The sequence below is a fragment of the Dipodomys ordii genome, unplaced genomic scaffold (genome assembly GCF_000151885.1).
Source record: "Dipodomys ordii isolate 6190 unplaced genomic scaffold, Dord_2.0 Scaffold22, whole genome shotgun sequence".
NCBI lineage: Eukaryota > Metazoa > Chordata > Mammalia > Rodentia > Heteromyidae > Dipodomys > Dipodomys ordii.
The window spans coordinates 987,497-1,003,368 of NW_012267238.1; the positions used below are offsets into that span (position 1 = coordinate 987,497).

A 15,872-nucleotide genomic window follows, 5' to 3' on the forward strand; every position below is an offset into this window, starting at 1 on the left:
TGAGGAGAAACATTTGTGAAGTAGATGAAAGATGACAAAGCAAGCAAAGAGATTGCTAATAATAATATATAAAAGAAATATCACACTGAAGCTAATGATTTAAAACCCTACTTATACTTTAAGTGATTATTTTCTCAAAACTACAAACAATTATTGGAATTTTTATGTCCCTTGAAAAATATCTAGTATCAAAGGTTATAGAAGCAGTGCCATGAAGTTAATGTCTTACATATATTTAGGAACCCAAGATGTTTGAGATAAGGCTAACGTACCATAAAAATTAGTAAAAATATTTTAATGCAAAGAATGAATATTTAGTCAATGAAAGTGAGAAAAACTGAGGGTACCAGAAAGATTACATAATAGACAATAGAAGTGTTCCATACCTATTGCCCCCATAAGGTTGATAGCTCCATAATTAATATTCCAGTGTTTTTTAGGCTAAAATTAGGCTAAATTTAAGGATGTCTTTGCAGAGTAGTTGTTAATAAGAAAATAAGTTTAGATGCTTTGTATCCTCTACAAACCTGTTGAGGGCTGGGAAGGTAGCTCAGTGGTAGAGCGCTTGCCTTGCATGCATGAGGCCCTGAGTTCAATTCCTCAGCACCACATAAGAAAAAAGAAAAAAGCTGGAAGTGGCGCTGTGGCTCAAGTGATAGAGCACTAGCCTTGAGCTGAAGAGCTGAGGGGCAGCACCCAGGCCCAGAGTTCAGGCCCCATGACCGGATCCCCCCCACCCAAAAAAAAAAAACCTCGTTGAACTTCATAATGCCATTTTTAATGGATTTAATCGATTTCCAACTTTTCTTTTGTGGATTTTACCTAATCATCTCACTAAGGGCTTTAAGAGAAACTCCTGTGGAGAAGCATGAAATTTTTCACTTTAGAGCACAACTTATAAACTCTAAGTTCCATTTCTCTCAGACTATAAACCTAGGGAAAATTAACAAGAGACTAAGAAAGCTTTTTATAGGAACCACTGGGTATAGTTAAACGAAATATTTTTATCAGTTCCTTCAAATGATTGCTCAGGTGATGGAACATGACATAACTCTTAACTAGGTTTTGATCGTAAAGGAGGTATGAGCTAAGGTTTCCAAACCAAGAGACAAGACAAACAAGACCAAGTAGTGAGAAGCTAGTGGATAAGAAACCAAGCAATAAGAAATGTACGCATTATCCTGCCCATGCAATTGTAACCCCTCTGTACAGTATGTTCACAAATAAAATAAAATAAAATTAAAAAAAAAGAAACCAAGCAAGATACAAGGAAGACTATGGTCATCACAGAAATGAAACACTACTGTCAATGCATGAAGACGATGTAGGCAAGATGGTGCCTTACATGCAGATTCTACTATGAAAAAAAATGCACACAACTCTCTTTAAGGTATGGCATAAAGTAGAAATTAAGTGAGTTCTGTCAGGATGTGGCTTATTGTTAGTCTGTTAAAGAAATATGCAACCACCAAGTATTTGTTATTACCTTCAGCAAATACTTCTTAAAATACTCTATCCAAAACATAGAGGAAGAATGCAAAGTTCTGGGCTGAGCTCATGAAACACTTGGTGCATAGGACAGCTTGTGGTAAACAGCAGCCTGCAGACAAAATGCACAGTGCAAATGAAAATGTTTGTATTGAAATACAGCCATAGCTGTGCAGTCATGAATTACCAAGGCTGCTGTCATACTAGAGAAGTTAAATGGATTGTTGGCAATGCCAATGTTAGTGTCTGCAAATGAGAAATTGACCTTTATTAGAAAAACTGTGGTGCTGCTTCTGCTAGAAGGATCCATGCACTAAAGGAAACATGTTTAATGACAATGGAGCTTGGCTACTTTCCTTTTGTTCAAACTCAAAATATGTTGACTTTGAAAAATAATATTTGTGAGTACAGTATATTTCATTGTTATCATAATGACATAAATGTGAATAAAAATGAGTTGCCTTGTGCATGCTACAAATTTTTATTTATTAAAAACAACTGAGAATGTTCTCAGTAGTCCCTGAAATCTTTCACAATATTAATAAGGAATCAAACTAATGGCCGGATTGTTATCATCTGCAGGAAATAGAGAGAGGATATCATTCATCTCCTGATGTTGCCTTCAGGAAACAATACTTCTCCAATATCCTTTATCCTTCTTGGAATCCCAGGACTGGAGAATTCCCAAGTGTGGATTGCCTTTCCATTCTGTGTCATGTATATTGTGGCTGTAGTGGGAAACATCATCATCTTGCATATCATCCGAATCGACCGCACCCTGCACGAGCCCATGTACCTCTTTCTGGCCATGCTGGCTGTCACCGACCTGGTCCTGTCCTCCTCCACACAGCCAAAAATGTTGGCCATACTCTGGTTTCATGCCCATGAGATTGAGTATCATGCCTGCCTCATCCAGGTGTTCTTCATCCATGCCTTTTCTTCTGTGGAGTCTGGGGTACTCATGGCTATGGCCTTGGACCGCTATGTGGCCATCTGCTTCCCACTCCGGCACTCAAGCATCCTGCCCACCTCTGCAGTGATGAAGCTGGGGGCGGCGGTGATGATGAGAGGGCTGCTGTGGGTGAGCCCTTTCTGCTTCATGATCTCCAGGATGCCCTTCTGCCCCAACAAGGTCATTCCCCAGTCCTACTGTGAGCACATGGCTGTGCTCAAGTTGCTGTGTGCTGACACCAGAGTCAACCGTGGTTATGGGCTCTTTGTGGCCTTCTCAGTGGTTGGCTTTGATCTAATGGTCATTAGTATATCGTATGTGATGATTCTGAGGGCTGTGTTGCAGCTGCCTGCAGGGGATGCCCGCTTCAAAGCTTTCGGTACTTGTGCTTCACATATCTGTGTTATCCTGGCTTTCTATATTCCAGCCCTTTTCACTTTCCTCACTCATCGCTTTGGTCATCATGTGCCTCGCGTGGTACACGTCATGTTTGCTAATATGTATCTACTGGTCCCTCCCATGCTCAACCCCATCATCTATGGAGTTCGAACCAAACAGATCAGAGACAGGGTTATCCAAGGATGTTGTAGGAAAGACTCCTGAGCCAAGAATCACAGACTCTTCCAATATTTCAAGTTGCATTGATCTGGGAATGTCATGAAGAAATATTGTTATGCAACTGTGTATTATAACAAAGACATCTTCATAAAGCATTGTTACAGGGGCCAGCACTTTCTATGAGAGAATTTCCTGGAATCGCAAGAAATCTGATTCCTGCAATGGATAAACCTGGTCTCTCTGTGTTTTTTACTATAAGGAAATGTTTCCTTTCTTGCAATGCATCACTGAATATGGTGAAAGAGTGTTATTTTCTACAGAATTTTAAGGTGAAAACTTTGAGTGCTTTTGCACTATTTTACAAACATATATTAGTATATGGTCCAAAGGAGTTTAGAAACTTAAGCATTTATTTTTATTTTTCCTTCTCTTTCTTTAATTGATGTTTGAAATTGCCTGAGTTTGAAGTCAGGGTTTCATGCTTGTTAGAAAAGTGCCCTACCATATCATCTAAGCTTCCAGCCCCATTTTGTTCCTGCTATTTTCCAGTTTGGGTTTTATATTTTTGCCTAGGGCTATTCTGCAGTCATTATGCTCCTACCAAGCCTCTCAGGTAGCTGAGATTTACCACATACAGCTTCCAAAATAGCTGGGATTGCAGACAATGTACCCCCCAACCAGGTCTGGGAATCTCTTCATAGAAATAGAGTTTTTGATATAAGAACCTGTTGGAAGACTTGCATAAATTCATTATTTATAAAAGATAAAAGGAAAACTCTTCAAATTCTGAAATCACTTCATATACTGTGCCATTCAATGCCTTTTGCCACTCAATTATATGTATACCTATATAAGATGTAAAAAAGATGTTACAACACTCAATAGAAAAGAAAATCAATTGGCCTTAAGTCATGGTGTCTTTTCTAAAAAGAGATTATATATGTACAGAAAACTCTTAGGATTGTGTAACTACATACAAAAGCTAATAACTTCTTAGAACAGTGATCTTGTGGTACTTTTTATTTTATTTTCTTTAAAAACCACTTTATTTCATTTTATATTTAATTTTCTCTGCTTTACTTCTAAACCATATTGGATTCAGTGTGATTTTTGTAATTATCCTTTATTTGTAAGGCTTAGCATTAGTATGAAGAATGAAAGTATTAAAAAAAGCAAAAATAGCATACTGAATATGTCCATGGCCTATGGTAGAACAAGGACTGTAGAATATATTTGGATGTTTAAAATTTTGTGAATCTAGACCAGTGCACATTTTTTTGAGTACTAGATGAACTGAAGAATCAGCCTCTCTTTGAATGTTGTGAGTTCCACTGGAAAATGGAAGTCAGAATAAAAGGAGATATTGGGGGGGGATGAATAATCTCTTGTGATCATACTACATTTTATGTTTTAAAGTGATGAAAAAGTCTTTAGTAATTTGAATAACATTATCATATCTATTTTTTAATTTTTTAGACTTTTTATTGCCTTTACCTAGTTGTACCAAAGAGTTGCCATTTAACAAAGCAGTTTATGAATGCAATGCATCTTGATCAATGCCACCCCCTTTCAAGGTCTCACCCATCGCTCCCCTACATCCCCCTTCTCTCACTCTTCTTAATTTTGTAAGATATTTTGGCTTCTTGACTGCATTCTTCCCCTTTTCTCCTCTTCATCCATTTATCCATTCCCTTCTAACTCTATCCCTCTCCTTTCAAGTATATACTTCCTGGTGTTTTTTGGTTGATCTTTGACCCTGCCTTGCTAAGAAATTTCACTATTTTAAGTTCTCCCTTGAAACTACCCCATTTCAGTTAATTCATTTGTAAATAATTTTCCTTCTGGGTTGACATTTTAAGCAATTTTCCAAAGCCTGTTTCCTTCTGAGTCATCACACAAGAATTGCTGACCGCTTCACTGCTTTTTCCCACCCAAACCGAGAGGAGCAAGGTAGCAGAAAAAAATCCAAGGAAACTGGTTTACTGTGTGCTACACAAAGGTTAGATGGAGTCCTGGAATAGAAAATGACGGACAGGCAGACCGAGCAGTGGGTGCAAAGGCAGGGCTAGGGAGCAACTCAGTATTTGGAATTAGGAGCTGTCTTTGACAAGTAAAGAAAAAATATTCTACAATAGAGTATCATACTCTACAACTTCGTAAAGTCACCTGGAGAAGATACTGAAGTTGAAACCTATCTCTGAGAATAGCATGTCTCAAAGTCACAGAGCATAGCTCTACACTTAGGGCCAACATTGTAGATGGTGGAATTTAAGGAGCCTTGAAAATTGACTGGTGGTATCTTCCACCCACAATGTGGAATGCTTGGATGCCTTCCTTGCCCATGTGATAATCTGTGGGCAACCTTTGTCTCCACATTCCTCAGGCCAAAGCTGAATCCCTAGAGTGTCCCATGAGAGATGCAGCTGTGCATAATGTGAATATAGGGAAATATAGGATTCATAATTGCCATGTATTCTACCCACCCTCAGATATGCTAGACCAATCACTGGACAGCTTCTCATCTCTACATAAGACCCATAATTTGCCTAATCATCTTTATTCCCTAGATCATTTATTTCACAAGAGGCATGTTATCATACCCGTGACCCGTGTTTCATAATGTGCCTGTTTTCACAAAATACTGTTTTAGGCAATTTATTCATGGGATATATTCCTTGTCTCTTCTTGCTGCATCTGATGTCTTTCAGTGCATTCTGAGTTGAGGTGAAGACAGTCAGGACAGAGTAAGGGTATAAGGAAATCACTGCCCACTCTCATAATTACTATTTCTTATTCTTGCCTATACCCTATGATGGCCCAACTACTGTCAGACATTGTAAATTCTACCATGTGGTACCATATTGAAGGTATTCTATTAATACAATAGTCTTGCAAACCCATATTCTACCTACCCCACAGTCTTAGATTCTGCTCTGATAAATACCAGCATGAGGTAAATTTTGACAAAGAGACAATTAGAACTAAACCTAAGCTACAGTAGCCTTTTTGTATAATACCTCCATCTCTGTGTGGATGTCAGATCTATCCAAGATCAAATCTTCTTTCCAACTGAGCATGTTATATCTCTTTATATGAAGGGTTCAATTATAAAGGAGGATTATGATTTTTATTTAATATTGCTTTAATAGTCTCATTTTTCTTTCATTTAGCAGAAAACTAAACTAGCAAATGGCTTTTAGCAACAATGTCTTAGAGTTAAATTTTCATAGAGTTAAATGTCCAGGAGTTAAATTTCTTGAAATCATTACTTGATTGTGAGAGGTATTTATTTATCACCATAGCAATTTGTTACATATTTGAAGGAAAGAGTAATCCAATACATTTTTGGGGAATGTAATTGCATGAATATATTAATAATACATGAACGTCTTTATGCTGTCTTGCTATATTGATACAATATGCATTTCTAATTTAGTAATCTCTTGATTTCTTATGTATGAAGTGTAGAGTTTGTGGTGCACAGCAAAGAAATGCTTGTGAACCTCTTAGGAATATGTGAGTATATGAAGGGATGAGAGTTACAAATTGTCTATAATTGTGTGCTTGTGGCAAAATGAATTTCTTTCAATTTCATATGCTGTAATTGCATGCAGTGGCACAAGGTCCTTTAAAAGCATTAGCATTCAGTACTTATACATGTTAGTTTATGTGCAAAGACTCCATATACACAAGAAAATGTGCTTTAGTTTCTACACGCTTTTTCATGCGAATGTACATATATATCTCACTAAATAAATATTGCTTCTCAAAAACAATTTTAAGATTGTTCAAGAAAAGCTTGCTGTCAGGAATAACTAATAGACAAATCAATCCTTTCCTTAATTAATCCTATCATAGGTGCTTTGTGATTTATGAGTTTCAAAAGCTGATAATTCTATAGGATGCAATGAGAACTAACAAACTAGTCTTTCATTTCTTAAAGCTCAGTCTCCAGTAGATTTACAAGGATTTCTGGGAAGTGTTGATGACCCAGTTAAGGGTGACTATCATATGCTTATAGTCATGCCAATCTGCAAGAAGCTTAGGAAAGAGTCAGAGATGATATTGATGCTATTGACATAAAAGTCTGAAGTTCTTTTGTATCTATGTGGGAATCTCATCATGTTGATAGTCTCAGAATTCTTCCTACTCACTTCATTTGAGCTTTAGTTCCACTCCCTTTGAGTTTTAGCACCATAGTTCTTCATTTAATAATAGATCAAGAAGGTAAGCAAAAAAAAACAAAGGAGGAGGCAATAATGCTCGGTAGGAAATGTACTCAACACCTTGCTCATGTAACTGTAACCCCTCTGTACATATTTTTACAATAAAAACATACAAAAAAAGAAGGCCCAGACTTTTTCATAGCACTTAGATAATTGATTTCTGTTTTTCTTAGCATCCTATTTTTTTTACAGCATCCTAACCTCTACTTCCTTTTTTTTGTCATTTGTGGGACTTGAACTCTGGGCCTGGGTGCTGTTTCTCAGCTCTTCACCTCAAGGCTAGCACTCTACCACTTGAGCCATGGCTTTTTCTGCTTATGTAGTGCTGAGGAATCAAACCCAGGGCTTCATGCATGCAAGGCAAGCACTCTACCACTGAGCTACCTTCCCAGCCCACCTCTACTTCTTTTAGCCATCCTATGTTCTTCCATGTCATCCATTCCTTTTTAAATGTGTAGAAATATTTATATAGCTAGCTTTATGATATGTAATATAAATATCATTTTCAAATATATATGGTATACACATCATTTAGAGTGACAAATTGTACATAAATTATATTATGTGCATATTATGTAAATTAATGTATATTTATATTACATAAATTAATTGATATTATATAACTATGTTATATATTTCCCCTAACTTGTGCTTTTCCTAAGTTGTTTTATAGAAAAATCTCATTCTTATAGTCCATCATTTCAACCATTCTCACATGAATAACCTCAACATCTATATTGCTATCCCAGCTGCCATTGAAAACATCTAGTCTACAGCCATTTCTTTTTTTTAACATTTAGTTTATTTATTTTTTGGTCCGGTCGTGGGGCCTGAACTCTGGGCCTGGGTGCTGTCCCTCAGCTCTTCAGCTCAAGGCTAGCACTCTACCACTTGAGCCACAACATCACTTCAGGTTTTTTGTCTTTTTTGCTTAGGTGGTGCTGAAGAATCGAACCCAGGGCCTCATGCATGCAAGGCAAGCGCTCTACCACGGAGCCACCTTCCCAGCTCATCTACAGCCATTTCTATGCCACAGAGAAACTCTAGAAACAGTAATAAAGATTATCAGATCCTTGCTATTGCATGGTGACCACCATTATGCATGCTTCCCAAATAGCTCTAGATTTCTTTAAATTTATATCTCTTTAATTGTGGGGGATACTCAGACTGTTATGAAGATTAAGGTCATATTAATAATAATATAAACAACTCAATCCCTGGCTAAAAACATTATTCTTCCCCATATCTATCCTATAGTAAGGAACTTTGCTACTCTCTACATCTCCTCAGAGCAAAATATCTATGGACAGTTGGGAAGGTTGAATCTCTTAGTTTTGCCTTTTAGAATTGCCTCTGTAGGATAGCTTTTGCCTGTCTCAGTTTTCTGTCACCTAAGCCTGGTGATCTCACAACTCACTTTCCTACATCATAAAGCTCTTTACCTAATTATGATTAAATGTAAACTCCAGGAAAATACCTATACACCTTAAAGAATTTATGTGCCTTATTTTTATTATGGTTATACAAAAATGACTTTGCTTTTCCTGGAAGTGATCACAATCTACTCTAATAAAAGAGAGAACTTTGATAATTCTATGTTGTTCTGAAAAACCTGTATGTGATTTATTGTATTCTGTTAATTAGTGCTTTGGAGCTATTTTAAATGCTTCTCTCTTACCTTACTTTCACATCTCATGAAATACATTTTTAACACTCAATATGTGCTTAAAACCAGAGAAAACCAGCAAGACACTATACAGATCAAGAGAGAGAGAGAGAGAGAGCTCTGTTGGATTAAAACATCAGGTTAACTGAGGAGAGCCTTCCAGCCTCTGCTTTTTAAGAAATAACAAGAAAATCTCCATCAAAAATTCTTTTCCCCAGTGCTGGCTAGCTGGTAAACTTTTAGATAGAAGTCCTTGACCTAATAAAGCCTTAAAAATACTAAAATATAGCTACTCAGGAGGCTGAGATCCAAGGATTGTGGTTCAAAGCCAGCCTGCACAAGGAAGTCTGTGAGACTCTTATCTCCAGTGAAGCACCAGAAAACCAAAGTGTTGCTGTGGCTCAAAGTGGTAGAGCACTAGCCTTCAGGAAAACAGCTTAGGGACAGAGCCCAGGCCCTGAATTCAAGCCTGTAGACCGACAGAAGAAAAAAAGGAAACTAAAATAATGGTCTAAGCCATTTAGCATGAAAAAAAAAGAAATCATCTCTCTCAAAATGATCCAATGTACAGGAGTAGATGAACACTTAACATGGAAAATTTAGTGCACTCTGAAGTTCCAATAGATTGTCAATCCTCTCACAAACTAGTATCCACATGCTCACACATACACACACTTTCATGCCACTTCATGCTATAATAGGCCATTAGTTGTGTAATTCAGAAAGTCAATGCATTCAGCAACCATATGTTTCCAAAATGATTTTAATATCATTCAGCATACCAAAAATGATCATTTATTCTTCCATATACACATTAGTTTATATAAATACTTGAACATCAATCTAATCTCTTAAGAATCTATATACTGATATTTTCCCTAAATACATATATTTACATATACAAAATAATTATCCACTTTCAGATTGCACAAATAGACCTTCTATTATATATAGTCTCACAAAGAATATAAGTGTCTCTAAGATCTTATACTTTTAATATAAAAAGAACACATACATTCATATCTCATGACTTTACATTTATGTATATATAGCAGAGAAACAAGTTGGGGTTAATATGTTGTATCTATATCTACTCTCAGAGGAACCTGTGTATGTTAGACAATGGGAATTGGGAGAGTGGAGAAAGCTAGTGCATTGGGAATGCACAGTGTAAACACAGTCCTTCAAATAGGCCCTGATCTGAGCCTTTTGCTGCAGGCTGACCCATAGGGGCTTATTAGATCATGCTCAGCTGGGTCAGTAAAAAAGACAATTCCAAGGTGAATGACTCTTCATGTCTCAGGCATCTCTGCCTTTCCCATAGAGCAGTGGGACTCACGGAATCTCCAAAAAGCAAGAAGATGCTCCACACCAAAAGCCCTGATTCTCTGGGAGCTCCAAGTCCAAAAGTCCATCAACACTGAACTTCAGTCTTCCAAAGAAGACAAACAATCAGACTCCCACTGTGTCCTCCGTAAAGAGCTGCCAAGGTAGGCAGTCTTTCTTTATACATAAAATTTCCATGAAGGAGATGGCACTTAAACCCATCTTCTCTACATTTTAGATTTAGATAACCCAGAAAGAAAATATGTATTCTAAATTTCTAATAGTATAGTATTTAGCAAGATCTCAGTTTTATTTTAGCCTACAATCACTTGAATGCCTTCAGCAGCACAGTGGACTGATAAACAATTATTTTCACAAGCTGCACAGCGTAAAAGATTTTTGGCCCAACCAGGAGTGCCATGACTGCATTTTAACAACTTTTACAGAAGAAATCTGGGTATTTCTCACTTTGATAACATATTTTTTTTTTGTTCCGGTCGTGGGGCCTGAACTCTAGGCCTGGGTGCTGTCCCTCAGCTCTTCAGCTCAAGGCTAGCGCTCTACCACTTGAGCCACAGTGCCACTTCCAGCTTTTTTCTTTTTGCTTAGGTGGTGCTGAGGAATTGAACCCAGGGCCTCAGGCATGCAAGGCAAGTGCTCTACCACTGAGCCACCTTCCCAGCCCCAATAACGTATTTTTATAACCGTATTTCCTGAAGTGTATGTGTAGTAGTGCCTCTATGAGTTAGATTTTATTTTGAGAAACACAAAACTTTAGTCAAACCCAGGTGCTCCTGGTTCACATCTATAATTCTAGTTAGCTAATCAAGAGGCTGAGTTTCGAGGTTTGTTGATTTGCAGCCATCCAGGACAGAAAAGTCCTTGAGACACCATATCCAAACCTAAGGTGAAGGTGTGGCTCAAGGAGTAGAGCACTGGCTACAGAAGAGCAAGCTGAGTGTGGCTATGAGACATTAAGTTCCAGCCTCAAATCACAAAGAAGTTTAGCCAGGGGTACAAAATTGAATCACTCTAGTTCCAGTATTTGAAATGCATGTGGCTACTTACAGCTTAGGGGCTGCGCAATGCCCTTATGAGTTCTAGCCTATGAAAAAAGATACAATGTATGTTTAATAGGTTAGAGCAGAAAGTATGTTAGGCAAAAAGGAAAATTAGGTTTTTCTTTTTCTCATTCCTATTCATCCTTAAAGCCAATAGGAATCTTACAAAAAATATTTCCAAATTGAAAAGGCCACACACTTGACAAAAACTACCAAGGCATGGTCAAATTCCTACATATGACACGTGACGTGAAGCTCAAAATCTGTTTAAGTTCAAAAGTTACTGAATGAAAAGACCATGAAGGGAGTGGATTTCCAGGATGGTCAGGGAAATGTTCAGAAAGGAAAGCCAAGGATCTGATCATGACGCCAATCTAACTCCTGCTGCAGACTGAGATCTTAAGCACCCTATGCTCCTTCACTGGCCACTACAGAAAGAAAATCGGAGAGAAGGACAGCCAGTAAAATGACTGAGGATGGTAGAGCAGTTTCCCACCAAGGGTCCTTGAAAACTTACCGGGAGAACATATACAATGAAGACGAGAGGAAATGGGGTTTGGAAGAGACTGCAGGACATCAGTAGCTGGGAAGGAAGTCACTGTCCACAAAAAGTGTGAAAGAACAGACAAGTATTCTCTTTAAGGCTCACAGGAAGAAGCTAATCTATTTGTCACATTTCTCCCTGCCTTATCCTATTATACAACAAGAAATCCTTGCTGAAACTGCCAAAGGAAAAAAGTTCCTAACCAGTTATACTTGCAGCTAGTATGTTCTCACCTGATTTTATTATCCTAAATAGGTTTTAAAATAGGTTTATGTTATAAAACATTAATATCTGGCTATCAATTGAATTAGTACAGTATAGCTTTAAGTCCAATTGTTGCATTATGCAACAAGACAGTAGCTGATTTGATTACCATCTGCAGACGGTAAGTAACTTTGGAATAGACACCTTCCCTGATGTTCACTTCAAGGAACATCTCTGCACATCCCGAGTTCTTCATCTTGCTTGGAATCCCAGGACTGGAGAATTCCCAAGTGTGGATTGCCTTTCCATTCTGTGTCATGTATATTGTGGCTGTAGTGGGAAACATCATCATCTTGCATATCATCCGAATCGACCGCACCCTGCACGAGCCCATGTACCTCTTTCTGGCCATGCTGGCTGTCACCGACCTGGTCCTGTCCTCCTCCACACAGCCAAAAATGTTGGCCATACTCTGGTTTCATGCCCATGAGATTGAGTATCATGCCTGCCTCATCCAGGTGTTCTTCATCCATGCCTTTTCTTCTGTGGAGTCTGGGGTACTCATGGCTATGGCCTTGGACCGCTATGTGGCCATCTGCTTCCCACTCCGGCACTCAAGCATCCTGCCCACCTCTGCAGTGATGAAGCTGGGGGCGGCGGTGATGATGAGAGGGCTGCTGTGGGTGAGCCCTTTCTGCTTCATGATCTCCAGGATGCCCTTCTGCCCCAACAAGGTCATTCCCCAGTCCTACTGTGAACACATGGCTGTGCTCAAGTTGCTGTGTGCTGACACCAGAGTCAACCGTGCTTATGGGCTTTTTGTGGCTTTCTCTCAAAGTGGCTTTGATCTAATGGTCATTAGTGTATCCTATGTGATGATTCTGAGGGCTGTGTTGCAGCTGCCTGCAGGGGATGCCCGCTTCAAAGCTTTCGGTACTTGTGCTTCACATATTTGTGTTATCTTGGTTTTTTATATTCCCGCCCTTTTCACTTTCCTCACTCATCGCTTTGGTCATCATGTGCCTCGCGTGGTACATGTCATGTTTGCTAATGTGTATTTACTGGTCCCTCCCATGCTCAACCCCATCATCTATGGAGTTCGAACCAAACAGATCAGAGACAGGGTTATCCACGGGTGTTGTGGGAAAGACTCCTGAGCTAAGAATCACAGCAGGCCACCTCTCCTGATACCCCAAGTTCCTTGAACATGATTACACACACTAGCCATTACTTATTCCCACAAATTCATTTCTGTGAACAACTATCCAGAGATGTGCGCTCTCTGAAAGGAAGCTGAACATTTTTCAATATACAAAGAGTGAAAAATCTGATAACTATCATAGATAACAAAACGTAAGTTGACCTCTGTTCCTCATCACAAGAAATTAAGTCATTGATTTCTACTTACTGAATCTGTGATTATTTTAAAAGAATATCATCTTCCAGAGTTAATTGCAGCAATGTTATTCTTAACTACCCGTACTAATACATTGCCCAAAAAAATATAGAAACTGACAAGAAACAGTTCAAAACATACATTTTCCCTATCTCTGAATCTCTTTATGAAAAAGAATTTGTGAAGCAAAGTCATGTATAAACACATGAATAAAATCCTTATTTATCCATTTTTTAAAAACCCAGATGAAGCAATGTGCAGCTGAATGCTGTGTGTCACTTAACTATTGTAGTATGTCAAGATGTGAAAATTGAGTAACAAGATACTAAGTAAAAATTAAATTAAAAAACATTTATCTACCTACTATTTTAAGAAGGTGTACTCATTTTGAAAAATTACTTGAGAAATTAACATTAATGCTAATAACAGCCGCTTGGATAACTGGGGCTTGTGAAATATTCATTTTTTTCACTTTAAAAATGTTATTTTACTCCATATTTAATATGTATTTACTGTACTATAGTAATAGTAATATTACTATAGTAATAGTAATATTTCCACATATCTTTAAAAAATAATTCCTGGTATAATTTATATGGAAATGAAAAAATCTGTTAACCAAAAGCCTATAGAAGAGTTTAATTTATTGCCAAAATCTAAGGGAATGGAATGGGCCAAGACTACAGAACTGAGTAGGAGGCACAACGTCTTTTGAATCCAGATGTAACTTTTCTGAGACTGTAATCAATGAGTATAAGGTAAGCTGAAGCGTTTGTCTCACTTGCTCAGTTTCAGAGGGATAATAAGAGGAATCATTTCAGAACAGAATGAGGAATCGTTTATAATATACTATAGCACTTAAGGTAATGGGAAAATCTTTAGCAACCGTTAATGTCACGTAAAAAATTTCTTTTGGAATTAATACTATAAGTGTTTTTTAAACGTTTCCTTTTGAGTCTTTTTACCTGCATCACTGGCCCCTCCCTTATTCTTTTCTACCAAACCTAGGGGCCACAATTTACCAGAACACCAGTGGACAGTGGTAGCATGATTGGCAGTAATGTTGAACTAATTTCTCAGTTGAAAACTGGGGAAGAGCAGACAGACCTTCAGGGACAAAGGCAATGACCATGAGGCACCAGGCAGAGTTTAGGACTGAAAGTTTCAGGCAACTACAGAAAGGAGACTAAAAGTGAATACCATTCTTTACAACTAGGAAGACACTAGGGCTGACATTGATGACTAAACACTGCTGAGGGATGTCCCAAAATTATACAGTGTTGTTCTATATTTATTCCTATCCTATATGCTTATATATAAGGATATCATTATACTACGGAATTTGTAAATTCCATAATTTACAAATATTGTTAGTTATAGAATTTTGAAAATACAATGGTGATGTCTTCAATATCTCAAATAGGCTCGTTTTTTTGCCCTCCTTGCTCCAATGGTAATTTCCTAGAGTTCTCCTTCTCAGGTCCTGCCAGCCACAGTTACATCCCATAGAAAACCTGGTGAGGATGCTAACAAGAGTACAGGGAGATGCAGAAGATGCTTGTATTCCAAACACCCACACCAATTTAAGATTAGCAGATAAGGAGCTATTGTTCATATATAGGGCCTATGATTTACCTGCTTTTTTACCCCAGTATTTTCTATCATTAAAGCTCAGATAATGTGCTGCCTTATCTTTTGCTGTTCCTTATGATCCCTGTCTGCATGGACTTTCTCATGCATCCATTTTGTAATGGATCTGGTTGGATATCTTCTGTGTTCAGAGAGAGACAGAGACAGAGACAGAGAGAGAAAGAGAGAGAGACAGAGAGAGAGAGACAGGGAATACCAGCTGATCAGCACTGAAAATGTCTCCATTAGTAGAGACACACGGAAGGTGCAGGTGATAAGGATTTTCTTAACAAATGAAGGAGCTTTGTTATCTAATCTATATCCTATGCCACACCTACCTAAATTTTATTATATCATCTACATATTAACCATTCTAATTTTGTAGACGTTTTTCTTCATGCAGAGATCCTGACTGACCCACACTCTTCCATGCTGTTCTGATAAATATCATGGTCAGGTATATATTAATAAAGAGCTAATATTTTTCCTGTCTACTGTCCATATCTGGCTACTATCATCTCTCAATTACAATATCATCAAATCTCCCCTACAACTATACATTAAAAAATCCTATGACTCCCCTCAATTGTAGCCTTAGTGATTTGTCTTTTGGGTAGCAAGAAGGTAGTTTGATAATGCAAAAGCTTTTATAACATCCAGAAACTATCATTCAGTATTTTTAAGTGCCTTTTAACAATACTTGAGGGGCTGGGAAGGTGCCTCAGTTGTAGAGCGCTTGCCTTGCATGCCTGAGGCCCTGGGTTTGATTCCTCAGCACCACATAAGCAAAAAAAGAAAAAAGCCGGAAGTGGCGCTGTGGCT

At 38.0% G+C, this 15,872-nt stretch overlaps 2 protein-coding genes across 2 annotated transcripts; both read left to right on the forward strand.

Annotated features, from left to right (window-relative positions):
• The first annotated feature begins 2,101 nt into the window (after nt 1-2,101).
• Nucleotides 2,102-3,043, forward strand: LOC105984011 (olfactory receptor 52R1). Its single transcript, XM_013014055.1, has one exon. The coding sequence runs from the start codon at nt 2,102-2,104 to the stop codon at nt 3,041-3,043; it is 942 nt and encodes a 313-aa protein (XP_012869509.1).
• Nucleotides 3,044-12,237: 9,194 nt separating this feature from the next.
• Nucleotides 12,238-13,182, forward strand: LOC105984017 (olfactory receptor 52R1-like). Its single transcript, XM_013014060.1, has one exon. The coding sequence runs from the start codon at nt 12,238-12,240 to the stop codon at nt 13,180-13,182; it is 945 nt and encodes a 314-aa protein (XP_012869514.1).
• Nucleotides 13,183-15,872: the final 2,690 nt, after the last annotated feature.